At 43.2% G+C, this 27,004-nt stretch overlaps 1 protein-coding gene across 1 annotated transcript in view; it reads left to right on the forward strand.

The window, feature by feature from the left end:
* The window catches only part of LOC140197782 (RNA exonuclease 1 homolog), a 69,168-nt gene that overhangs the window by 37,576 nt on the left and 4,588 nt on the right, over window positions 1-27,004 (forward strand). The window contains exons 10-15 of the mRNA XM_072258229.1: window positions 4,255-4,368; window positions 7,837-7,910; window positions 11,936-12,043; window positions 13,810-13,925; window positions 24,320-24,458; window positions 25,483-25,603. Of these exons, the coding sequence (XP_072114330.1) occupies window positions 4,255-4,368; window positions 7,837-7,910; window positions 11,936-12,043; window positions 13,810-13,925; window positions 24,320-24,458; window positions 25,483-25,603 (672 nt within the window). The remainder of the gene's footprint in view (window positions 1-4,254; window positions 4,369-7,836; window positions 7,911-11,935; window positions 12,044-13,809; window positions 13,926-24,319; window positions 24,459-25,482; window positions 25,604-27,004) is intronic.

Here is a 27,004-nt window from a genome sequence, read left to right on the forward strand (position 1 = left end):
TTTATCAGCATTTGAAGAAGCCTCATCTAATTAGTTGGTCAGCATTGCTTTGTGATGGGAAGGTCCTACCTCACGAGCCTGATTCAATTCTTTGAGAAAGTGACAAAGCAAAGTGATGAAGGAAGAATGGTGGATGTGGTGTATATATAGATTTTAGTAATGCGTTTGTTTAGTGAAGATTCCCCACGGTTCATTCTGCAAGTCAGGAGGCATGGGATCCAAGGAAATTGCTTGGATCAGAATTATCTTGCTAACAGAAAGAGAGGGTGGTAGTAGATGGAGCATATTCTGTCTGGAGGTTGATGACCACTAGTGTTCTGCAGGAATTTGTTCTGGGACCCCTACTCTGTACTCCTGCACTTTCCTTGGATAGTATCTTGTGATTTTATAAAAATTACAAAGTCCAGGTACTTCCTCCAGAAAACTATCTCACATGTGAAGTGGCAATTCTGGAACAAACCTGATTCACAGAAGAATGCTTAATAGCTGTGGCAGGGCTTGACTCCTCTTACCTGCAAACTAAAGCCAAGCGACGTGTGTGACAACAAGCTTTCGCTCTCAAATTGAGCTCAATGGCTTCAATGATCGCTTTGACCAACAGAACTCTCACAGCCCCCAGTGACCCTGAGGCCAACGTAATGTACACTGGAGAGCAGAGTCTGGTTGCAATACAGCCTGGATTGGAAACACCAATGCACTTGAACAGAAAAACCTACAAAAAGTAGTGTATACAGCTCAATCCATCACGGGTAAGGCCCTCCCCACCATTGAATATATGTACAAGGAGCAGTGTCGCAGGAAAGCAGTATCCATCATCAGAGACCCCACCAATCCAGGCCATGCTCTCTTCTCGCTGCTGCCATCCAGAAGAAGGTACAGGAGCCTTTGGTCCCATACCACCAGGTTCAGAAACAGTTATTACCCCTCAACCATCAGGCTCCTGAACCAGTCAATAACTTCACTCACCCCAACAGTATGCTGTTTACACAACCCAGGCGCTCACCTTCAAGAATTTGACAACTCGTGTTGTCAATATTATTTATAATCTATTTATTATTGTTTTCTTGTATTTTTTTGTATTTGCACAATTTGTTGTCTTTTGCACTTTGGCTGCTTGTCCATTTTTCATAGATTTTGTCTTTTGTATCTACTGTGAATGTCTATAGTAAAATGAATCTCAGGACATTATGTGGTAACCTACTGTATCTACTTTGATTTACTTTAAATGATTTGGATGAGGAAATGGAAGGGTGCGTTAGTAAGTTTGCAGGTTCCTTGAGGATCAGTGATGGAGCAGATGTTTATCAGATTGTCGTAGGTTACAACAGGACACTGATGGGGAAATAGCTGGGCTGAGAATTGGCAGAAAAGTGAGGGGTGATGCACTTTATAAGGTCAAACTTGGAAAAGATTATTGGGTCAATGGCAGGATTCTTTGTAGTATGGATGAACGGAGTGATCTTGAGGTCCACATCCAAGATTTGCAAGTTGATGGTGGTTAAGAAGGCGCAAGATGTGTTTGTCTTCATTAGTCGTGGGATTGAGTTAAGTAATGTTGCAGCTCCATAATGGTTAGACTACACTTGGAGTAAGTCCACAGGTTGATGCGAACAGACAGACCTGTTTCTAACATTGGAACATAAGAAATAGGAGCAGAAGTAGGCCATCTGGCTCATCGAGCCTGCTCCGCCATTCAATAAGATCATGGCTGATCTGACCATGGATTCATCTCCACCTACCTGCCTTTTCCCCATAACCCTTAATTCCTGTACTATGCAAAAATCTATCCAACCTTGTCTTAAATATATTTACTGAGGTAGCCTCCACTGTTTCATTGGGAAGAGAATTCCAGATTCACCACTCCCTGGGAAAAGCAGTTCCTCCTCATCTCTATCCTAAATTGCTGCTCTGAATCTTGAGGCTATGTCCCCTAGTTCTAGCCTCAACTATCAGTGAAAACAGCTTTCCCGTCTGTCTTATCTATACCTTCATAATTTTAAATGTTTCTATAAGATCTCCCCTCATACTTCTGGATTCCAGTACAGTCCCAGGTGACTCAACCTTTCCTCATTGTCTAGCCCCCTCATCTCTGGAATCAACCTGGTGAACCTCCTCTGCACCGCCTCCGAAGTCAGTATATTCTTTCTCAAGTAAAGAGACCAGGACTGCACGCAGTACTCCAGATGCAGCCTCACTAGTACCCTATATGGTTGCAGCATAACCTCTCTGCTCTTAAATTCAATCCCTCTGGCAATGAAGGCCAACATTCCATGTGTCTTGATAGCCTACTACACCTGCAAACCAACCTTTTGCGATTCATGTGCAAGCACTCCCAAGTCCCTCGGCACTGCAGCATGCTGTAATCTTTTACCATTTCAATAATAATATGCTCTTTCATTTTCCTTTCCAAAGTGGATGACCCCGCATTTACCAACATTGTACTCCGTCTGCCAGACCCTTGCCCACTCACTTAATGGTTGAGTCTTAACCTATCTATTTCTCTCTGCAGACTCTCTGTATCCACTGCACAATTTTTTTTTCCACTCAATTTAGTATAATCAGCAAACCTAGACACAGTACATCTGGTCCCCTGTTCCAGATTGTTTATCTATCATGTGTTGGCGAGTGGCCAAGTGGTTAAGGCGTTTGTCTAGCGTCCTGAAAGTTGCTAGTTCGAGCCTTGGCTGAGGCAGCGTGTGTGTCCTTGAGCAAGGCACTTAATCACACATTGCTCTGCGACGACACCGGTGCCAAGCTGTATGGGTCCTAATACCCTTCCCTTGGACAACATCGGTGGTGTGGAGAGGGGAGACTTGCAGCATGGGCAACTGCTGATCTTCCATACAACCTTGCTCAGGCCTGCGCCTTGGAAGTCTTCTAAGGCGCAAATCCATGTTCTCATGAGACTAACGGAGATATATATATGTCTGGTTGACGATCAGTGGTGAGCGATATGCCGCAAGGGTTGGTGCTGGGTCTGCAACTGTTCATGATTGATATATCGCTCACCACTGCTCGCCAACCGGAGAAACTCTCCTGTATCCCAACTCTCTGCTTTCTATTGGTTAACCAATCCCCTATTCATGCTAATACATCACCCCTAACTCTATGCATCCTTATCTCATGGATAAGTCTTTTATGTGGCACTTTATCAAATGCCTTATGAAAATCCAAGTAAATAATGTCTATCTGTTCCCCTCTATCCACTGTGCACATTATATCCTCAAAGATCTCCAGTAAGTTTGTCAAATGGGACCTGCTGAATCCATGCTGCGTCTGCCTGATGGATCCATTTCTTTCCAGATGCCTTGCTATTTTTTCTTTAATGATATCTTCAAGCATTTTCACAGCTACAGATGTTAAACTAACTGGCTTATAGTTTCCTGCCTTTTGCCTCCATCCTGTTTTGAACAGTGGCATGACATGTACCTTCTTCCAGTCTGCTGGGACCTGCCCAGAGTCCAGAGAATTTTGGTAAATTATCACCAAGGCTTCAACTATAACCGCTGCCATTTCTTTCAGTACCCTGGGATGCATTCCATCAGGACCCAGGGGACTTGTCTATCTTCAGGCCCACAACATGATACTCTGGGAATTTCATTGCTACTCTGAAGAGTGATTGCTTTGCGTTGTCCTGAAATATTTGTTTTATTTCATTCTCCCCACATTTTGGTTATTATGATGAACTGACTCGAGGTAATACAATCACAAACATGAGAAAATCTGCGGATGCTGGAAATCAAGCAACACATACAAAATGTGGAAGGAACTCAGCAGGCCTGGGAGTATCTTTGGAAAAGAGTAAACAGTTGACGTTTCATGGTGAAGGTTATTGGCCTGAAACATTGACTGTTAACTCTTTCCCATAGATGCTGCCTGGCCTGCTGAGTTCTTGAAGTATTGTATATATTTTTTTAAAGTTTGAGCAAAACTATATTTTTTAATGTGGACAAAAAGCATGGTAACAGATTCTTCTGGCTCAACTAGCCTGTGCCACCCAGTTATACCCATATGAATAATTAATCTACTAACTCGTATGTCCTTGGAATGTGGGAGGAAACCGGAGCACTTGGAGGAAACCCATAGGGAGAACGTACAGACTCCTTACAGACGGTGGCAGGAATTGAACCCAGGTTGCTGCGGCTGCAAGTGTCTGTGCTAACTGTTATGCCAGCATGCCGCACTGGTACCTTTGCCACTGTAAGTGTTGACCTTCTGCAAACGTTTTACTTGTTCCTCTGTACTGTTCTGAAGCTTTTATCCAGGTTTGCTGTCGTTGTGGAATATCATTCTCTGTAACACCTGATGGAAATTACATCTCCAAGGAAGAATGTGTGTACCATTGGGGAAAATTAATAAGGCGGCAAGGTGAGTGTTTTATAAAAAATTATAATATACACAGACTGCACACTGAAGTGGATTCTCTGCACAAAAGGGGAGCAAATCTTTTAGGCATGTGTGATAACAGTGTGTAATAAATACTGTATATCTGTTGTACTGACCAAGATTATTCTTACAATAACACTGAAGTAACAGATATTGCTCTTCCAAATTGAGCAAGTCATTCATCTTGTGACCAGCAAGTGATTTCCTGACCGTTGCCAGCTGCCATCAGCTGTTGTGGGGTTGGTGCCACACTTTTGCAAGTCTCATACTGTAGTTTGATTTCTGCTCCTCATAAGTTTCAGAAAGTTAGTGCTGGAATGTAACAGCACATACTCTTTCAATGGGGTCATTTGTCTTTTTGGGGTTGCACTTTCATCTCCCACTGAATTACATTGTGCTGCTCAATTTGGGGTCGACACATTGTAGAAGCTTCCTTTCCCTTGTGGTAACTGGCATTTCCTCCATTTCAATATTTACCAATGTATCGACCCAAAAGGGCTGCGAAGGTTCACTTAAGGGTTTACCATTGTTTGGGAGAAGAAATTAATTCTCGTAACTGTTAAGTGGCTGACCCTTTTATTCTGAGCTAACCCCTGGTTCTAGACTCTCTTAAATTAATTCTTCCTTTATCCTGTCATTGGAAACAGTTTGGAAAAAGGTCACTAGGATGACTCTAGGTATGGAGGGGGTTGTGTTATGAGAATAGGTTGGACAGATTGTGATTATACTCATGAAGGCTTAGAAGAGTGAGAAGCAATCTTATTAAAGTGTGGTGTGATGCAGTAAATGCTAGAAAATGTATCCACCACATGGGAGATTCCAATACCTGTGGTCATGGTCTCATAATCAGGGAGAAGTCGCATTAGACTGATTTAGGGAAGGCTTCCTTTTGAACAAAAGATTGTCAGACTTTGCAATTCAAAAGTTGTAGAAACAAACTTTGTGTTGAAAGCAAAGATATTTAATCATGGAAAAAAAAACATGAACTATGAGCAACAGGTGGGAAAGTGGAATTGGGGAAAATCGGATAAGCCACTGTTGGCAAAGAAGACTTGAGTGTCTGAAAGGTCCATTTCTGTTACTATTTTGTTGTTGTCTGATGGTATGGGCTTATTGTTCCCATATGTGGAAAGTTGCTGTCTTGAGAATCCATCTAATGAACCTTTGCTCTACAATATATTAGAAGTATATCTTTTGGTAAGGAGAATGTACCCAACTGCAATATTCGAAGTGTAGTGTATAATTGGAGCCGATTTGTTAGTCTTGTACTCCTAATCCTCTTACAGCAAAGGTCAATCTGTCATTTGTCTTCCTATTTGCTTGATATCCTGAATGTACATGAATCACTCAGTCTGATGACATTTGAGTCTCTCTGAGCCCATCCACTTTGAACCTCTGATGATCTAATGAAGCTTTTGGCATTCCTATTTTCCCAGATGTGTATGTATGACTTTTTTTGATTTGCCTGGTCACTGCCAGTTCATCGAGCCTGTTCATATTTCCTTGTTCTCCTTTCACCGTCTGCTTCACACTGCCTTGTATCATCAAACTCGATCCCTTGGCAACTCCAGATGTCTTGGACACCAGCACCAATCCTTGTGGCATACCATTTGTCTTGGTTTCTGTTAACCATGATTTTATAAATTGTTGACTCCACCCTGCTAGGATGTCAGGTTGGTAGCTCTCATTTTCACCCTCCTTGGATTCTGTAATTATCTATTTGTCAATCTCAGGAAACTGATATAGAATCCGATATTTTGGAAGATGATAACCAGTGCAATTATAATCACCTTCTAACCTTAGCTTGCAGGTCATTTGTCCCATTAATTTGTGAATATTATTTTTAACTGTAAATTCTCAGTTCCTCATTCACTATAGATCTGACCACTCTTTCCAGAAGTTTCATGAAAACAGATTATTTTTCTACAATACAATTTCGACAGTGAAGGACATAGTATTTTGCTTTCTGCATCTTTAAAACGTATACAATCTCATTTTCCTATTTTGTTTGAATTAAACTGCTTTTAATCTCAATGGAATTTCTTTTTCTGAAACTAATTCATCTTCATGATTCAGTTTGATGTTTCATTGTTTTTAAATATACAGTATATACAGAAGAGCCAAAGAATCCACCTCTTTAACCAAAGAACTCAGAAGAGGTATTCCCCTAACGAATATCAAGTTGCACTCTGGCGGCGGTTTCAGCTGAAAGATGAGGGTTAACAATCTGCCTGACACTGTATTCCCACTTCTGTAAACCGTAGTCGGTTACTGAACTTGCACATTCAACTATTCATACATTGGCAGATTGTTATTTTTACCAGCTTGAATCCAATTGAACACCACTTCCACAGAATGTGCAGAGGGTCCTTGAGATGCAAATCCATAGCCTCCTGAAGGTGGCAACACAAATAGTCAAGAAGGTACATAGCACAAGTGGCCTGCAAGCCAAGGTTGCTTGTCTTTCATTGGTCAGTGCATTGAATGTAACAATTTGCAAGTTATGTTGCAACTGCATAAAACTTTTTGGTTGGGCAACTTTTGGAGTTTTGCTTGCCTTATTACTGGAAGGATGTGGTGGTGTTTGGAGAGAGTACAGAAAAGGTTCATCAGGATGTTGCCTTGATTAGAGTGTATTTAAAGTGTTGGGCGTGATTGGGCAAATTTGTATTGTTCTTTCTAGAGTATCAGGGTCTGAGGGATGAGCTGAGGGAAGTATGTAAAATTATGAGAAGTAAGGTAAATTGTCAGTTGTTTCCCTATGGTGGAAGTGTCAAATGCTACAGGGCATATCAAAATGCAGGGTGAGAGGTGGAAAATACCTGTAAATGCCCTTCAATCCAGGTAAAATCCTTTATACCCTCAACAAAGCCTCCACATTTTTCCTACAGTGTGACAATCAGAATTACACACAGTTCTTCAGAGGTGTCCTAACCGAAGTTTCATCCAACTTCAAGTGGTCAAACAAAGTATGAACTGAAAACTTCAGTTAGTGTTCTCACATTTTAACTTTAACCTTAATTGTCTTTTGGCAAGGTCCTAGTACAATCCTTTTTGACCCTTTAAATCTCAATTTCAATTTGCTTCAGTTAGATGTGCCCCAGCACCTTCTCAATGAGGCAACAGCAGGGCAGACTAGTATGAAGCGGGCTAAATTGGAGTCAAATGCGCCGCCTGCTGGGGAAATTTGAGTTGAAATATAAAAAATTAGTTTTGATTCTGGCAAAGATGGTTACTGAACTGTCCTAAAACCCATCTATCTTTCCAGTGATCTCAAACAAATGTTGTACTGACCTGATCCAACAACGCAGCTGATTGTGAAGACCACTGAAGCAGTATTACAGTTGGGGATTGAGGGATGGTCAGTGCTGGCTATGTCCCATGAATGCTTTATCTGCTATTCTTCATGCATATTGACAGTGAACTTTCAATGTATGTTTCTGATTCCAGTTTCTAATGGATGGGAATTCCGATACAGTTGCTGTGAAACGGTGCTGGAATCTGTTGGATGTCAGGTTGCTAAGGTATAATTTCATATTGGTTAAGATTTTATGAGGTGATTTCAGAAGCATTTCAAAAGCTTAATTTGTTGTCTCTAAGCCTGAGGAAATGTGCACTAATGAGATGACTGCCCAATGCCTTCCCAGACTTGCTCCATTCCCTGCTATTGGACTGCTCCTCCATTCATGGATCAGCTGAAATGACAATGTGGGTTGGATAAAAGGCAGACACTGTCATAAACTCACTCCTCACAAAACATGTTCTCTAATTCAGGTAGCATCTTTGTAAATCTCCTCTGTACCCTCTAAAGCCTCCACCTCCTCCTCACAATGAGGTGACCAGAGCTAATTGTATTAAGTCAAGTGTGGTCTAACCACAGATTTATAGAGCTCTAACTTTACCACATAGCTCTGAACTCATGAAGGCCAGAATACTATAACCACCTTAACCACCCTATCAACTTGTGTGGCAACTTTGAGGGATCTATAGACCTGTGTCCCAAGGTCACTTTGTTCTTCCACACTGCTAAAACCCCTGCCATTAACCTTGTCCCCTGCTTGAAGTTCTGTCTTTCAGAGTGTATTACTTTTCTGTATTGAACTGTATCACTTCTCCATCCAGCATTGATCAATATCTATATTAATCTATGTCCTGTTGTAACATAGAGTGGTCTTCTACACCATACACAACACCACCAATCTTCATGTCATCTGCACCCTTCCATTTCCTCATCCAAGTAATTTCTAAAAATCATAAACAGGAGTCCTAGAACAGATCCTTGTGGGTCACTACTAGTTGCTGTCTTCTGGGCAGAAGACACATCAGCCTCCAACCTGATGGCATGAACATCGACTTCTCTAACTTCCGCTAATGCCCCACCTCCCCCCGTACCCCATCTGTTATTTATTTTTATACTCACATTCTTTCTCTCACTCTCCTTTTTCTCCCTCTGTCCCTCTGACTATACCCTTTGCCCATCCTCTGGGTTCCCCTCCCCCCGCTGTCTTTCTCCCCGGGCCTCCTGTCCCATGATCCTCTCATATCCCCTTTGCCAATCACCTGTCCAGCTTTTGGCTCCATCCCTCCCCCTCCTGTCTTCTCCTATCATTTTGGATCTCCCCTTCCCACTTTCAAATCTCTTACTAACTCTTCCTTCAGTTAGTCCTGACGAAGGGTCTCGGCCTGAAACGTCGACTGTACCTCTTCCTAGAGATGCTGCTTGGCCTGCTGCATTCACCAGCAACTTTGATGTGTGTTGCTTGAATTTCCAGCATCTGCAGAATTCCTGTTGTTTCCATGAAATTGCCTCACTTCTATACTCTCTGTATCTGTCTCCCAAATAAATACAAATTGCTTAAGATCTCTCCCATCTCTTTCAGCTCCACACTTAGATTACCATTCTGATCTTCCAGAGGACCAACTTTATCTCTTGCAATCCTTTTGCTCTTAACATATCTGTCGAATCCCTTGGAATTCTCCTTCACCTTGTCTGCTAGAGCAGCAACTTCATGCACTTTTTTTTTTAAAGTCTTCCTGATTTTCTTAAGTGTTCTCTTGTCTTCCTTGTGTTCCATAAGAACCTCATGGTTCCTACTTACCTATACCTGCTAGGCACCTCTTTTTTTTTTGCTTAACACTTCCTTACTCTTGTTGTCTTTACCTTTTATTCTGACAGGCACAAGCAAGCTTTGCATTCTCAAAATTGCATTTTTGAAGGCCTCCCAATTTCCAAGTACAGCTTTGCCAGAAAACAGCCTGTTCCAATCCACACTTGCCAGATCATTTCTGATACCATCAAAATTGGCTTCTCTCTCAGCATCTCAACCCTGCGATCAGACCTATCTCTTTGCATGTTTAATTTGAAACTAATGATGTTGTGGTCAGTGGATGCAAAAGTGTTCCACATGAACGTCTGTCACATGTCTTGTCTCGAATCCCTAATAGCAGATCGGTATCGCACACTCTCTCATTAGGACTTCTATGTCCTGATGAAGGAAACTTTCCTGAACACATAAGACAAAGTCTATCCCATTTTACAGTTTGGAATTTCCAGTCAATTTGTGAGAAGTTTAAATCACCTATTATAACAACCTTCTGTTTCTTGCAATAGTCTGCAATCTCTTTGTTCCTCTAAATCCCTAGGATTGATGGGTGGTCTGTAATATAGCCCCATTAACATGATCATGCCTTTCTTATTTCTCAGTTCCACCCATAACACCTCACCAGTCTGCCCTGATGGAGCACTGCCATGCCATTTCTCCTGACCAGTAATGCCACCCGTCCTCCTATAATCTCTCCTACTCTGTCATGTTTAAAACAATGGAACCACAGAATATAGTGCTGCCAGTACCCCGCCGCCCCCCCCACAACCAAGTCTCACTAACGGCTACAACTTCATAATTCCAAGTGTTGATAAACCCTCTGTGCTCATCTGCCTTTCCTACAATACTACTTGCATTAAAATATACACTGCTCAGGACACTGGTTGCACCATGCTGAACCTTTTGATTAATGACTTTGTTTAAGGTCTGCCTCCACACCCTCTCTACTAACTGTTCTGGCACTCTGGTTTCCACCCTCCTACAACTCTAGTTTAAACCTCACTGTGCAGCATTAGCAAACCTTTCTGCTAGGATACTGGTCTCCCTCCAGATTAGGTGCAAACTGTCCCTTCTGTACAGGAACCACCTTCCCTGGAAGAGAGTCACATGTTAAACTGAATAATTTTCCTAGTTTCGGGCCACACTAGCACATGGCACAGGTAGCAATCCTGTGATCACAACCCTGGAGGTCCTGCCCTTTAACCTAGCACCTAACTCCCTGACTTCCCAATGTAGAACCTCCTGTCTTGTCCTACCCATGTCATTGATACCTACGTGGACCATGATCTGTGACTGTTCATGCTCCCACTTCAGCATGCTGAGGACTCAATCAGAGATGTCGCAGACCCAGCACCCAGGAGGCAACATACCATCCAGGAATCTTGTTCTTGCCCACAGAACCTTCTGTCTAATCCCCTAACTTACAAATTCCTTATCACCACAGAGTGCTTCTTTCCCCCCTTCCCTTCCCTTCCCTTCTGAGTCAGAGCCAGACTCAGTGCCAGAGACCTGACCACTGTGACTTTCCTCTGTAAGGTTAGGACCCCCACCCCACCACCAACAGTATCAAAAAGTGGTATATCTGTTGTTGATGGGGATGGCCATTGAGGTACTTTACCCCTTCCACGCCTGACTGTCATCCAGTTTCCTGTGCCCTGCACTTTGGGTGTAACTATCTGTCTATAATGTCCTACCTATCACCCTCTCAGCCTGCCGAGTGCTTCGGCGTTCATCCTTATCGTGGTTTGTTAGAAGCTGCAGCTGGATGCAATTCCCGCAGTTGTAGTTAGGGACACTGCCTTCCCATGTCCTGCAAGAGGAGCATTCCACTATCCTGACTGGCATCTCTACTGCCCTAGCTGAGCAGATATAAAGACGGGAAGGAAAAAAAAACCTAGAGCTTTTCTTTGATTACTCTGACTGAAGCCTTGAAGAGCTGAAGCCTCAAGATCACCACTCTGATGATGGCTGCTGCACTTGTCCCTGCCTTCCTTTAATATGCTCTTGCTAATCAATCCCAAACGTGGGTTGGTCACTGACCGAAGCTCTATTATGACTGCCGCGACCTGCTGCTGCCCATTTCTACTCGGGCAGTGGATCCGAGGGAAATCCCTTCCTCTCAAACTTCTGATGCCTGGATTGGTCGCTGGTCAAAGCTCTATTTTATTTCAAATAGTATTACTTGCCACAGATGGGCATCATGGGTAAGAAGGACTGAAAGGGCTCTCTCTCCATTGTATAGCTCCGTTATCTGGATTTCTGGTACCTTGTGCATTGTTAATGAGTAGTGGGTCAACATAAGCTTGTAGTTTCCATGATGGCTGGTTAATGAAAGATTGACCTTGGTTCACTCTGATCCAGCAATTTTGAGATTCTGGGATGTGATGTTCTGTTTTTGTGAAATTCTCCTTGAATGTTGGGTATTTAATTCTGGTTATGTCTTTTAGTTGCATGTCTACAATCAAAAAGAGAATCTTGATGGATTTGTGAAGACTTATCTTAAGCTACTGCCTCTTGATGGGAATCCTGGCATATATGCAGTAAACTCAGAAGTAGTAAGTAAATGCAATGTAGGTCTCGGGGGGGGGGGGGGGGGCGGGGAAATACTTTAATCATGTGTTTTATCTGTCTAAACCATGCTGTCAACGTGCTCTGATCCACTAGGATTCAACAGGACCCCACCACTAAGCACATCTTTCCCTCTCCGCCCTCCGCGACGCCCTTATCCGCACGTCCATGCCCACTGATCTCCCACCCGGGACTTATCCCTGTAAGCGTAAGTGCTACACCTGTCCCTACACCTCATCTCTTGCAACCATTCAGGGCCCCAAACAGTCCTTCCAGGTGAGACAACACTTCACTTGTGAGTCTGTTGGGGTCATCTATTGCATCCGGTGCTCCCAGTGCGGCCTCCTCTACATCGGTGAAACCCGACGCAGATTGGGGGACCGCTTCGACAAGCACCTCCACTCCGTCCGCCACAACAGACAGGATCTCCCGATAGCCACCCATTTCAACTCTGCTTCCCATTCCCATTCAGATATGTCCATACATGGCCTCCTCTACTGCCATGATGAGGCTAAGCTCAGGTTGGAGGAGCAACACCTCATATACTGTCTAGGTAGTCTCCAGCCCCTTGGTATGAACATAGAATTCTCCAACTTCCGGTAATTCCCTCCCCCTCCCTTCCTCTATCCCTATTTCACTCTGCCCCCTCCTCCAGATCCCTCATGGTTCTGCCTCCTTTTTCTTCTACCCATTGTTTTCAGGGCTATGGCGTAAGTGCTTCCCCTCCCTCACCCCTTTGTCTTTCAAATTACTGGTCTTTCAACTGAAGCTACAAGCATTCTTCAAATCCTGCCCCATCTTTCATTCTTCAGTGCTGATGAAGGGTTGAGGCCCGAAATGTTGACTCATCATTTCTAACTGATGCTGCCCGACCTGCTGAGTTCATCCAGCGTACTGAAAGTGTTGCTTTGATCACAGCATCTGCAGATTATTTTGTGTTTATTGAGCACATCTACATGGTGTTGCCCCAAAGAAGCAGCTTTCATCATCAGGGACCTCGCCCACCCAGGACATGCTCTCTTCTTGCTTCTCCCATCAGGAAGAAGGTATAGGAGCCTCAAGACCCACCACCATTAGGTTAAGAAACAGTTATTAGGGTCTTGAACCAACTCATCTTCACTTGTCCCATCATTGAAATATTCCTGCAATCTGTGCACTCACTTTCAAAGATTCTTCATCTCATGTTCTCAATAATTATTATTATTATTTATTTATTTATTGTTTCTTTATGTATTTGCACAGTTTGTCTTTTTCACACCAGCTGAATCCCCAAGTTGGTGCAGTCTTTCATTGATTTTATTATTGATTTACTGATTTTGCCCACAAGAATATAAATCTCAGTGTTGTATGTGGTGACATATACATACTTTGATAATAAATTTACTTTGAACTAGTATAAACCATTTGTTCTAAAAGGCATACTTGAATGTTCTGAATTCTGTGTAATAGTACCTTGCTCCAGTGCAAGTTTGTGCTTGGACTTGAATGTCATTCCAGTATCTAGACCTCCCCATACCTGAATGACATCTATGACCGACATTTACCTGAAAGGCATCTGCTGGGTCAGGTATGTGCCCTGTTGGGGTATTTACATCAAAAGGAACATAAGAAATTGAAACAGAAGAAAACATTTGATGCCCTTCAACTTGCTGTGCTGGTCAAAAAGGTCATGGCCGTTCATTTACCTTGGCACGATCAACATGTCCCTTGATTCTCACAATAGTGTGTGTGTGTACCAACCTTTCTCTTACAGTGCTACACAAAACAAGGAGCTGAACTGGCTCGTGTCAGTGTGATCAACGCTGATCTTGAAGTGGTTTATGATGAGTTAGTTAAACCAAAGAATGAAGTAATTGATTACAACACAAAGTAAGTATTGCTCACCATTTACACATGTTCCTGGTTTAATGGCTTAAAATTGAGCTATCATCCAAAAGCAAAGAACAACAGCTAGTGGAAATCTGCAAATATCAGATGTGTGGTTATGAAGTTTCAGCAGAGTTTGAGATTGTATGAGCCATTCTGGTGAATGAGTGCAAGATTCATAAAGCAAATCAGGCCTGTCAGAACTTTAAGCAGAGCTTGAGATCTTTGAGTAATTAGGCATTGCAAGGCCCAGTAAGAAGTTAAGTTTAAGTGGAGTGGCCAGTGTTGGAGTGGGGAGATAAGACTTTGACTGGTGGCTTCAGTGAGAAGAGGTAGAGGCCAAGGTAAGTTGTAGTCAGGTTTTTGTTGCAGAGTTAGAGCAGAAGGAAGGACAGTCAGGTCAGTGGACTGCTCTTACGGAATGTAGGATGACAAGGAGACTGCCAGTTGACTACACTTTCAAGAATTGCATCCAGCTGCAGATGCTTGCAGACCCCAAATGCTAAGCACCTTCACTCTGTGCACCGAGGAGGATTTCCTGGTGACCAACCATTTTAATCCCACTCCCTATTCCTATTCTGATGTGTTAGTCCATGGTTGTTGCTGCCATGATGAGGCCACTCTCCGCTTAGAGGAGCAGCATCATGTATTCCGTTTGGGTAGCCTTTAGCCAGATGTCATGAACACAGATTTCTCCCCCACTACATAGTCCCCTTATTCTCCTTTTCCATTCCCAATTTTGGCTTCCCTCTTAGCCTTCTCATCTGGCTATCACCCTCCTCTGGTACCTCCCCCTTTTCCCATGGTCCTCTCTCTTCTGAGGTTCCTTTGTCCGCCCTTTACCTTTTCCATCAATCACTCCCAGCTTCTCACTCCATCCTCCCTTCCCAACCTACCTATCTTCCCCTTCACCTATCACCTCCTAGCTTGTACTCCTTCCCCTCCCTACAACATCTTGTTCTGGCTTCTTCCCCCTTCTTTCCTGTCTTGATAAAAGGTCTTGGCCTGAAATGTTGACTTTATTCCTCTCCAGTGATAGGGGATTCATTGGTTAAGGGAACAGACAGGAGATCCTATGGATGAGAACAAGATGGTATGTTGCCTCCCATGGTTAGGGACATCGGAGTCCATAGCATTCTCAAGTGAGAGGGTGAGGACCCAGAGATTATGACCCATGACATAGGCTGGGAGGGTGTGATGTCATGCAGAGTGAGTTCAGGGAGTTGGATGCTCAGTTAAAGGACAGGACCTCCAGAGTGCTGATCTCAGGATTGCTACCTGTGCCATATGCTCATGAGCTAGGAAGATAATACAGTTTATAATGTGGTACATGGTACACGGGGGGGGCTTCAGATTTTTGGATCTGTAAGCTTTTCTCCAGGGAAGGTGGGACCTATACAAATAGGACAGTGTGCACCTGAAGTGGCTGGAAGCTAATATTCTTGCATGAATGCTGGATATTGTGTTGCTGGGGGGTGGGGAGGGGGTAGGAGGGGTGGTATTAAAATAGTTGCAGAGGGATATGAACTAGAGTGCAAAGACAGAAAGACAGCTAGTACAGTAGGCTTATGGGGAAATGTGTTTTTTAGGCTATGTACAAAGACAGGAACCGAAAGGTTAAGCATGGTGGGACTAATGTTCTCTGGTATGTCTATTTCAATGCAGAAGTATTATAGGGAAGGCAAATAAGCTTGGAGCATGGATCAGCACATACAATTATGATATTGTAGCCATTAATGAGACTTGGTTGTAGGAGGTGCAGGGCAAGAAGCGTGATGTTTCACGGTTCTGTTGTTTTGGATATGAGAGATTAAAGGGGGAGGGGTGGCATTTGTCAGAGGAAAATGTCACGAGAGTGCTCAGAGGACAGATTGGAGGGCTTGTCTACTGAACTAATATGGGGTGGAAATGAGGAATAAGAAAGAGATGACCACATTAGTGGGATTAAATTTTAGACCACCCGGTACTTAGTGAGATTAAGGAGCAAATTTGTAGAGTGATAGTAAACAGTCGCAAGAAATATAAAGTTGTGATAGTAAGTAATTTTAACTTCCCACATATTGACTGGGACCCTTTTTTTTAAAAGAAGGCCTGGATGGGATAAAGTTTCAGATGTATTAAGGAAAGTTTTCTTAATCCAATTCATGGCGGTCCCAGCTATGGAATATTTGGGAGGGACTATTTGGGGCCCTGAATGGAGGTGTTGGAAGAGATGAATGGGCAGGTGTAGCACTTTGGCTGCTTACAGGAATAACTGGAGAGGGATGAATGGCTAAGGGAATCGTGGAGGGAGCGATCACTGAGGAAATCAGAATGGGGGGGGTAAAGATATACTTAGTGGTAGGATTCCTTTGGCAATGGTGGAGATTGCGGAGAGTGATGTGTTGGATGTGGAGACTCATGGGGTGGTAGGTAAGGACAAGAGGAACTCTATTGCTGTTAAGTTTGTGGGAAGATGGGATGAGCATGGATGTCGGGAACTGGAGGAGATGTGGGTAAGGGCAGCATCAATGGTGGAGAAAAGGAACTTTGATGTCCTGGGAAAGGAAAACCTTGTCCTGGGAACAGATGCAGTGGAGACAAAGGAACAGAAAAGAGAATAGCATTTTTACAAGAGACCAGGTGGGAAGATAGATGGTCAAGATACTGTAGGAATTGGCAGGTTTATAAAAGATGTCTGTGGACAGTTTGTCTCAGAGATAGAGACAGATTGAGAAAGGGGAGAGAGTTGTCAGAAATGGACCAAGTGAATTTAAGGGCAGAATGAAAGTTGTAGACAAAGTTGATGAAATTGATGAGCTCAGCATAGGTGCAGGAAGCAGCACCAATGCAGTGATCAATGTAGCAGAGGAAGAGTTGGAGAACATTACTGGGGATAGCTTTGAGAATGGACTGTTCTATATAGCCAACAAAAAGGCAGGCATAGCTGGGGTCCATGCAGGTGCTCATGATTACCCCTTGAGTTTGGGGAAGGTAGGAGGAGCTGAAAGAGAGATTGTTGAGGGTAAGGAGCAGTTCTGCAAGATGGAGGGTGGTGGTGGAGGGGCATGGGTTGGTTCTTTTGTTGAGAAAGAATCTGGGAGCTTTAAGGCCTTCTTGATGGTTATAGAAGTGTATAGGGACTGGACATCCATGGCGGGAAAAAGAGGTGGTCAGGGCCAGGGAATTGAAAGTTGTTGAGACTGAGAGCATGAGATGTGTCACAGATGTACGCGAGAAGGAACTGAGCCAAGGGAGATAGAATGGAATCATGGAATTGAGGACAAGAGTTCAGTGGGGCATAAGTGGGTGGAGATAATAGGCTTACCCTGAGAGTTGGTCAGGTTTGTGGATCTTGGGTAGGGGGTAGAAGCAAGCAGCACTGGGTAAAGGTTTGGTGGCAGCGGACGGGAATTCTCCAGAATTGATAAAGTCAATGATGGTGTTGGAGACAGTTTTCTAATGGATCAGAAGGATAGGCTGGTCCTTAGGTTGAAGTCCTAAATTGGAGGAAGGCCAGTTTTGATGGTATGAGAAAGAATCTGGCAGAGATGGGTTGTTCTCTGGCAACAGGATGCTTGGAAAGTGTGAGGCTTTAAAATGTTAAATATTGAAAGGGCAGAGTTTGTATGTTCCTGTTAGAATAAATGGCAAGGTTTACAGATTTACGGAACTTTAGTTTTTGAGGGATATTGAGGCCCTGGTTAAGAAGTAGGTGCATAGCAGCTATAGGCAGTAAGGAATAAATGAGTCATTTGAGTACAAGAAATTCAAGAAAACAGGAAATCAAAGGAAAGTCAGTAGGGTTAAAAGGTGGCTTGTGGTTGCTTTGGCAACTAAGGTGAAGGAGCATCCCAAGGGCTTTTCAGAGCAAAGGATAGAAAAGGACAACATTGATCCATTTGAAGATCAGCATGGTAATCTATCATGAAGCCAAAGAGATGGGGGAATATCTGGAGTGGATTTATTTTTTTGCATCAGTATTTGCTAAAGTCTATAGAACTGAGGCAAAAGTATAGAAACATAGAAAATAGGTGCAGGAATAGGCCATTCGGCCCTTCGAGCCTTCACCACCATTCAGTATGTTCCTTGCTGATCATCCAACTCAGAACCCTGTACCTGCCTTCTCTCCATACCCCCTGATCCCTTTAGCCACAAGGGCCATATCTAACTCCCTCTTAAATATAGCCAATGAACTGGCCTCAACTGTTTCCTGTGGCAGAGAATTCCACAGATTCACCACTCTCTGTGTGAAGAAGTTTTTCCTCATCTCGGTCCTAAAAGGCTTCCCCTTAATCATTAAACTGTGACCCCTCATTCTGGACTTCCCCAACATCGGGAACAACTTTCCTACATCTAGCCTGTCCAATCCCTTTAGAATTTTATACATTTCAATAAGATCCCCCCTCAATCTTCTAAATTCCAGCGAGTATAAGCCTAGTCGATCCAGTCTTTCATCATGTGAAAATCCTGCCATCCCAGTAATCAATCTGGTGAACCTTCTTTGTACTCCCTCTATGGCAAGAATGTATTTCCTCAGATTAGGGGACCAAAACTGCATACAATATTCCAGGTGTGGTCTCACCAAGGCCTTGTACAACTGCAGTAGTACCTCCCTGCTCCTGTACTCGAATCCTCTTGCTATGAATGCCAGCATACCATTCGTCTTTTTCACTGCCTGCTGTACCTGCATGCCCACTTTCAATGACTGGTGTATAATGACACCCAGGTCTCGTTGCACCTTCCCTTTTCCTAATCGGCCACCATTCAGATAATAATCTGTTTTCCTGTTTTTGCCACCAAAGTGGATAACCTGACATTTATCCACATTAAATTGCATCTGCCAGGAATTTGCCCACTCACCTAACCTATCCAAGTCACCCTGCATCCTCTTAGCATCCTCCCCACAGCTAACACTGCCGCCCAGCTTCGTGTCATCTGCAAACTTGGAGATGCTGCATTTAATTCCCTCATCTAAGCCATTAATATATATTGTAAACAACTGGGATCCCAGCACTGAGCCTTGCTGTACCCCACTAACCAGTGCCTGCCATTCTGAAAAGGTCCTGTTTATTCCCACTCTTTGCTTCCTGTCTGCCAACCAATTCTCTATCCACATCAATGCCATACCCCCAATACCGTGTGCTGTAAGTTAGCACACTAACCTCCTGTGTGGGACCTTGTCAAAAGCCTTTTGAAAATCCAAATATATCACATCCACACTCCCCTATCCACTCTACTAATTACATCCTCAAAAAATTTCTGTGAGATTCGTCAGACATGATTTTCCTTTCACAAATCCATGCTGACTTTGTCTGATAATTTCACCGCTTTCCAAATATGCTGTTATCACATCTTTGATAACTGACTCTAGCATTTTCCCCACCACCGAAGTCAGGCTAACCGGTCTATAATTCCCTGGTTTCTCTCTCGCTCCTTTTTTGAAAAGCGGGGTTACATTAGCCACCCTCCAATCCTCAGGAACTAATCCAGAATCTCAAGAGTTTTGAAAAATTATCACTAAAGCATCCACTATTTCTTGGGCTACTTCCTTAAGCACTCTGGGATGCAGACCATCTGGCCCTGGTGATCTATCTGCCTTTAATCCCTTCAATTTACCGGAATAGTGAGATCCCGGACCATATCCATATTACAGAAGAGGCGATGCTTGCTGTCTTGAGGCAAATGAGGGTGGATATGTCCCCAGGCCTGACATGGTGTTTCCTTGGACCTTGTGGAAGATTGGTGTGGAAATTACAGGAGCCCTGGCAGATGTATTTAAAACTTCCTTGACCATGGGTGAAGTGCTGGAACTGAAGGATAGCTCATATTGATTGGTTGCTCAAAGGCTCAAATTGACTGAGAAATTGTAGGCTAGTGAGCCTGATTCAGTAGTGGGTAAACTTTTGGAAGGTATTCTAAGTGACAGGATAGACAAGTATTTTGAAAGCTAGGGCTTGATTACAGATGACATGGTAGGTTCTGTCTAACCATTTTTTTCAAGGAGGTTACCGCGAAAGTTGAAGAAAAGACGGTGGATATTATCTGCATGCAGATGGAATTTAATACAGCCAAGTGTGAGGCCTTGCACTGTGGGATGCCAAACTGGGGTTGGACATACACAGTGAACAGCAGGGCATTGAGGAGTATGGTAGAATAACGGTATCTGGGAATACATGTCCATAACTCCTTAAAGACCTGTTACTGATAGGGTCATAAAGAGAGCTTTTGGGACATCAGCATTTATTAATCAGAGAATTAACTACTGTAATTGGGATGCTATGTTGAAGTTTTATAAGAGATCAGGGAGGCCAAATTTAAATTATTGTGTACAGATCTGGTCTCTTACCTACAGGAAAGATACCAATAAGATTGAAAGAGCACAGAGAAAATTTACCAGGCTGTTGCTGATGGAGTCAGAAAAGTACAGCACAGATGAAGTAAAGCCTTGAATCACAGGAGTACAGCCTTTCACCCCATCCACTCAATGCTGAACCATTTAGCTGCCTCATCCCATCGACATGCACCTGGACCGTAGCTCTCCACACCCCTCCCATCCACCTATCCAAACTTAAATGTTGAAATCGAACTCGTATGCACCATTTGTGCTGGCAGTTCATTCCACATTCTCACGACCCTCTGAGTGAAGATATTCCCCTTCATGCTCCCCTTAAACATTTCACCTTTCACCTTAATCCATGACCTCTAGTTGTAGTTCCATCCAGCCTCAGGGTAAATACAAACAGGCTTTTTTCCATTATCTATCCTCCTCGTAATTTTATATACCTCCATGAAATCTCCCCTCAATCTTCAATGTTCCAAGGAATGATGTCCTAACCTATTCAATCTTCCCTTATACTCATGTCCTCCAGTCCTGGCAACATCCTTTTAAATTTTCTCTGTACTCTTTCAACCTTGTATACATCTTCCCTGTAGGTAGGTGACAAAAACTGCATACAATATTCCAAATTAGGCCTCTCCAATGTCTTGTACAACTTCAACATAACATCCCATCTCCCGTACTCGTACTTTGATATATGAAGGCTGATGTGCCAGAAGTTTTCTTTATGACCCTATCTAACTGTGCCATCACGTCCAATGAATTATTCCCAGATCCCTTTGTTCTGCAACACTCCTCATTGCCCCTCTGTTCACCGTGTAAGACCTACCCTGGTTGGTCCTGCTGAAGTGCAAAGACTTGTCTGCGTTAAATTCCATCTGCCATTTTTCAGCCTGTTTTTTTTTCCCCCCAGCTGGTCCAGATTCCACTGCAAGCTCTGATATTTTTTCCTCGCTGTCCACTACACCCCTAATCTTGGTGTCATCTGCAATTTTGCTGATCCAATTAACCACATTGTTGATATAGATGACAAACAATGACAGACCCAGCACCAATCCCTGTGGCAGTCCTCTAGTCACAGGCCTCCAATCAGAGACAGCCATCTACTGCCACTCTCTGGCTTGTCCCACAAAGCCAATGTCTAATCCAATTTACTACCTCACCTTAAACACCTAAGCGACTGAATCTTCCTGACAAACCTCCCATGTGGGAGCTTGTCAAATGTCTTGCTAAATTCTACCTAGACAGCATCCAATGCCTTCCCTTCATCAACTTTCCTGGTAACTTCCTTGAAGACTCTGTATGATTGGTTAGACGTGACTTACCATGGACAGAGCCATACAGACTATCCCCAAAGAGTCCCTGCCTAACCAGATACTCAGATCTGCTCCCCTGGAATACCTTCCAATAACTTTCCCACTACTGATGTCAGGTTCACTGGCCTATAATTTTCTGGTTTATTTTTAGAACCTTTCTTAAACAGCAGAACAAAATTTGCTATCCTCTAATCCTCCAATACCACACCAGTCACTAAGGATGGTGTAAATATCTCTGCTAGGGCCCTTGCAATTTCTGCATTAGCCTCCCACAGTGTCTGAGGAAGCACCTTTTCGGGCCTTGGGGATTTATCCACTCTGATTTACCTCAAAGCAGCAAACACCACCTCTCTGTAATCTGTACAGTGTCCATGGCCTCGCTGCTGCTTCTATCGAGCCTGTATCCACCTCCTGAGTAAGTACAGATGCAAAAATTCCATTTAAGATCTCCCACATCTCTCTTGGCTCCACGCATAGATTACCATTCTGATCTTCCAGAGGACCAATTTTGTCCTTTGCTCTGCTTTTGCTCTTAACATATCTGTAGAATCTCTAGGGACTCTCCTTCATCTTGTCTGCTAGGCCAACCTAATGCCTTCTTTTAGCTCTCCTGATTTCTTTTTTAAGTTTTCTGTTGCATTTCTTGTACTGCTCAAGTACCTCATTTGTTCCTACCTGCCTGTACCTACTGTGCTCTTTCTTAACCAGGGCCTCAATATCTCTTAAATCAAGCTTCTCTGAACCTCTTATCTTTGCCTTTTATTCTAACAGGGACATGCAAGCTTTGCACTCTGAAAATTTCACTTTTGGCCTCCCACTTACCAAGTACACCTTTGTCAGAAAACAGCCTGTCCTAATGCACACTTGCCAGATCTCTTTTGATACCATCAACATTGGCCTTTCTTGAATCTTGAGTCTCAGCCTGTGGATGAGGCCAATCTTTCCCAGAACTTGTAAGAGTACAGAGAAAATTCACAAGGATGTTGCTGGGTCTGAAGGACCTGAGTTATAAGGAAAGATTGAATAGGTGTAGAAGACTGAGGAGATTTGATAGAGGTATGCAAAATTATGGGGGGGTGGGGGTGGAGGTGGAGATGGGGTATATGCAAGCAGGCGTTTTCCACTGAGGTTGAGTGGGACTACAAAGGCAAGTTTAAGAGGAAACTTCTTCACTCAGAGGGTTGTGAGAGTGTGTAATGAGCTGCCTGCACAAGTGGTGCAAGCAAGCTCAATTTCAAGGTTTAAGAAAAGTTTGGAAAGGCACATGAATAGTAGAGTTATGGAGGGCTATGGTCCTGGTGCAGGGCAATGGGAGTATAAGTAGTTTAAGTGGTTGTGGCATAGACTAGATGGGCCAAAGGGTCTGTTTCTGTGCTGTACTTCTCTATGACTCTAAGGAAACTTGCCTGAACTCATTTGACAAACTCTATCTCATCTAGTCCTTTTACAGTATGGAAGTCCCAGTCAATATTTGGAAAGTTAAAATCACCTACTGTAACCATGCGTTTCTTACAATAGTCTGTGATCTCTCTAAATTTGTTCCTCTGAATCCTGTGAACTGTTGGATGGTCAATAGTATAGCTCTGTTAACATGGTCATACCCATCTGTCCTGACTGAGCACTAATGTGACATTTTCCCTGACTAGTAATGCCACCACTCGCCCTTTAATCCCTCCTGCTCTGTCCTGTCTAAAACAGCCGATCCCAGAATATTGAGCTGTCAGTCCTGCCCCTTCTAAATCAACTCTCACTACCTTCTGCAATATTATAATTCCATGAGTTGATCCATGCCCTGAGCACATCTGCTTTTTCTACAATACTCCTTGTATTGAGGTTTATGCAGTTCATTCCACTAATCACTTCATGCGCAGTCTTTTGAGTCCTGAGTTATCGGAAAAGTTTGAATAGGTTAAGACTTCTTTCCCTGGAGTGTGGAAGAATGAGGGGAGATTTAAGAGGTGTATAAAATTAAGGGGGAAAAGATGAGGTAAATGCAAGGAGGCCCCCCCCCCACAAAGTTTGGGTGAGACTAGAACTAGAGGTCATAGGTTAAGGGTGAAAGGTGACATTTTAGAGGAACTTGAAGGGGGATCTTAACTCATTGGATGGGGCGTTTGTGGAATTGGAGAATACAGGTTTGCTTAAACAAATTTCTCTGAAATGTTTCAAGTACATGTATGAGAGGGGTATAGATGGTTATGGTCCAGCTGCAACTCACTGGGATGAGACAGAATAACAGCTTATCATTTGCTACATGGGCTAAAAATCCTGTTTCTGTTCTGTAATCCTTCAGTTCTATGCTAGAAATGCTTGGCAGGTCAGACAGCATATGTACGGAGGAAAAAAAGGGATGGTGTTTCAGTTTAGTGATCCTTTTATAAATTTGAATTTCTGATGAAAAGTTGCTGTAGTTTATTTATTGAGATATAGCATTGAGCAGCCCCTGATTTGACCTTGGCCTCATCACGAGACAATTCACAATGATCAATTAACATACCAACCTGTACTACTTGGGAATCTTGGTGGAAACTGACGCAATCACAGGGAGAACATACAAACTCCTTACAGACCACAGCAAGAAATGAACCCAGGTTGCTGGTACCGTAAAACATTGTGCTAACCACATTGCTACATGCCACCCCAATTGAAAGATTCGCTTTGTATCTCTCCACAAATGCTGCCTGTCCTGATCAGTATTTCCTGCATCTGTTTTTACTATCCTATCCAAGATGTGAATTCTTTTTCTTAACGTCATTTTGTAGGTTTTCTGGAATATCCCAAGAGGATTTAATGAACGCAAAAACAACCCTTGGTGATGTTCAGAGAACATTACTAAGAATCCTCAGTGCTGATGCTATTTTAATCGGTTATAGCTTGGACAAAGACTTGCTTGCACTCAAGGTAAGGCATCTTTCTAGTTCTTACACTGAAGCAAAATCAAAGAACTTTTTTTGTACACAGTGCTCTTTCATAATCATTTTAGACTTTTGTTTAACTTTGAATCTGAATAGCTTTCTGAAATTCTGTGAATCCCAATTTACAGAAATGAGAACAGGGAATGGAGAGAATGTCCAGGTTTCACTGGCTCTTTGATTATGTTGGCTCCTTTCTGAGGCAGTGGAGGGGGAGGTCCCTGATGTGTTGAGCTGTGAAACTCCTAAGTTTCTTGTCAGAGCAGGGCAGTTGCCTTACCAACCTGTGATGCAACCAGATGGACGCTTTCTATGGTGCATTGATAAACATGGGTGAGGGTCGATGGTATTGAGATACAAAGCAGAGTGGGCCCTTCTGGTGCTTCGAGCCATGCTGCTCAGCTACCCCTGATTTAGCCCTGCCCTAATCATGGGACAATTTACAATGACCAATTAACCTACCAATGGGTACATCTTTGGACTGTGGGTGGAAACCGAAGCACCCAGCGGAATCCCATGTGGTCACAGAGAGAACATACAAACTCCTTACAGACGGGCAGGAAGTGAACCCAGATCGTTGGTACTGTAAAGTGTTGTGCTAACCATACTGCATGCCACCATGTCAAATTTCTTTGGCCTCCCGAGGAAGTAGAGGCATTGGTGAGCTTGCCTGTGGCACCTACAGAAACCGAGCAGGACAGGTTAATCGAAACACTGTAAATTGCCCTTGGTGTGCAGTGGAGAGAGTAGGTTACAGGAAGGAATAATGGAGGAATGAGAATGCTCAGAACCAGTAGAGATTTGGCTCTTAACACTTAACACCAGAAGGAAATATGGAGATTGAGATTGATGGAGCCACATACACTTTCCCCAGATGAATCGATCCCCTGATACTGGCCAAATGTAGTCATTTTCCCCTTCCTGGAAATTAACTTTTGATAAAACGAAATGTCTTTATCCATTTAATGAGAGAATGCAGACTGTTCTTTCTCATGACTTTCCTCTATTTGCAGCTTATACACAACGTTGTTATCGACATAATGTTTATTTTTCCATATCACCTAAGCCTGCCTCAGAAACATCCATTGAAGAATTCAGTGACAGAGTGTCTTAAACATTTTGATACAAGTATCAGTAAGTAATTTGATTAGAAATGGTGTGGAATGTTTCTGTTGGACAATACAGATGGAAAAGTGATTTATTCAACTGCTGGTATAATGGGAGAAGATTGGTAGAGAAGTACAGCATGGATACAGGCCCTTCAGCCCAATGAACCCATGCTGACCACGGGGCCACTCAGGATATGGGCCTAACACAGGCAGTTGAAATGAAGCTATGGCCCATCTTCCTCTGTAACATAATACTATTGTTCCTGCCTCAACTGTATCCTTTGGCAGCTCATTCCATATACTCACCACCGTCTGCTTGAAGTTGCCCTTTGACTCCCTTTATAAATCTTTTCCTCTCACCCCATGACTATGCCCCATAGTTTTGGTCTCCCCTACCTTGTGGGGTGGGGGGGGAGTGTTACTGCACACCTTATCTATGCCTCTCATAATTTCAAACATTTCTGTAAGGTCATTGCTCATTCACCTACATTCTAATGAATAAAGAGCATGCCTGGCCAACCTCTACCTTTCACCCGGCCCTCACAAACATCCTTGTAAATCTTTTGTACACTCTTTGCAGCTTACCCATGTCTTTCTGTAACAGTGTGGCCTAACCAACAACATATACAACTGTAACGTCATGTCTCAGCTCCTATACTCACTGCCTGGACTGATGAGACCATAATATAGGAGAAGAATTAGTCTGTTCAGCCTATTGACTCTGCTCCACCATTCCATCATGGCTGACTTGTTATCCTTCTTGACCACATTTTCCTGCCTTCTCCCTTTTTTGATGTCCTGACTAATCAAGAACCTATCAGCCTCTGCTTTAAATATACCCAATGACTGAGCCTTCACAGCCATCTGTGGCAGTGAATTCCACAGATTTTCCACCCTCTGGCTAAAGAAATTCCTCCTCATCTCTGTTCTAAATGGGCATCCCTCTATTCTGAGCCTGTTCCCACTTGTCCTAGACTCCCTCATCATGGGAAACATCCTCTTCATATCTACTGTATCTAGGCTTTTTAATAATAGGTTTCAATCAGATTTCACCCCCCCCCCCCAACTTCCAGCTAGTACAGGCACAGTACTATAAAGCATTTCTCATTTGTTCACCCTTCCATTCCCAGAATCACTCTTGTGAACCTCCTGGACCCTCACCAATGCCAGAACATCCTTAGTTGGATAAGGGGCCCAAAACTGCTCACAATACTTCCAGTGCAGTCTGACCAATGTCTTAGAAAGTATCAATATTATATCCTTGCTTTTTTATTCTAGTTCTCTTTAAAATTAATGCTAACATTACATTTGCTGCTTTTACCACTGACTCAACCTGTCAGTTAACCTTTAGGGAATCCTGCACAAGAACTCCCAAGTCCCTTTGCACCTCTGATTCTTATTTTTTAAATTTTCTCCCCATTTAGAA

Source organism: Mobula birostris, chromosome 5 (assembly GCF_030028105.1).
Source record: "Mobula birostris isolate sMobBir1 chromosome 5, sMobBir1.hap1, whole genome shotgun sequence".
In the NCBI taxonomy this organism is placed as follows: domain Eukaryota; kingdom Metazoa; phylum Chordata; class Chondrichthyes; order Myliobatiformes; family Myliobatidae; genus Mobula; species Mobula birostris.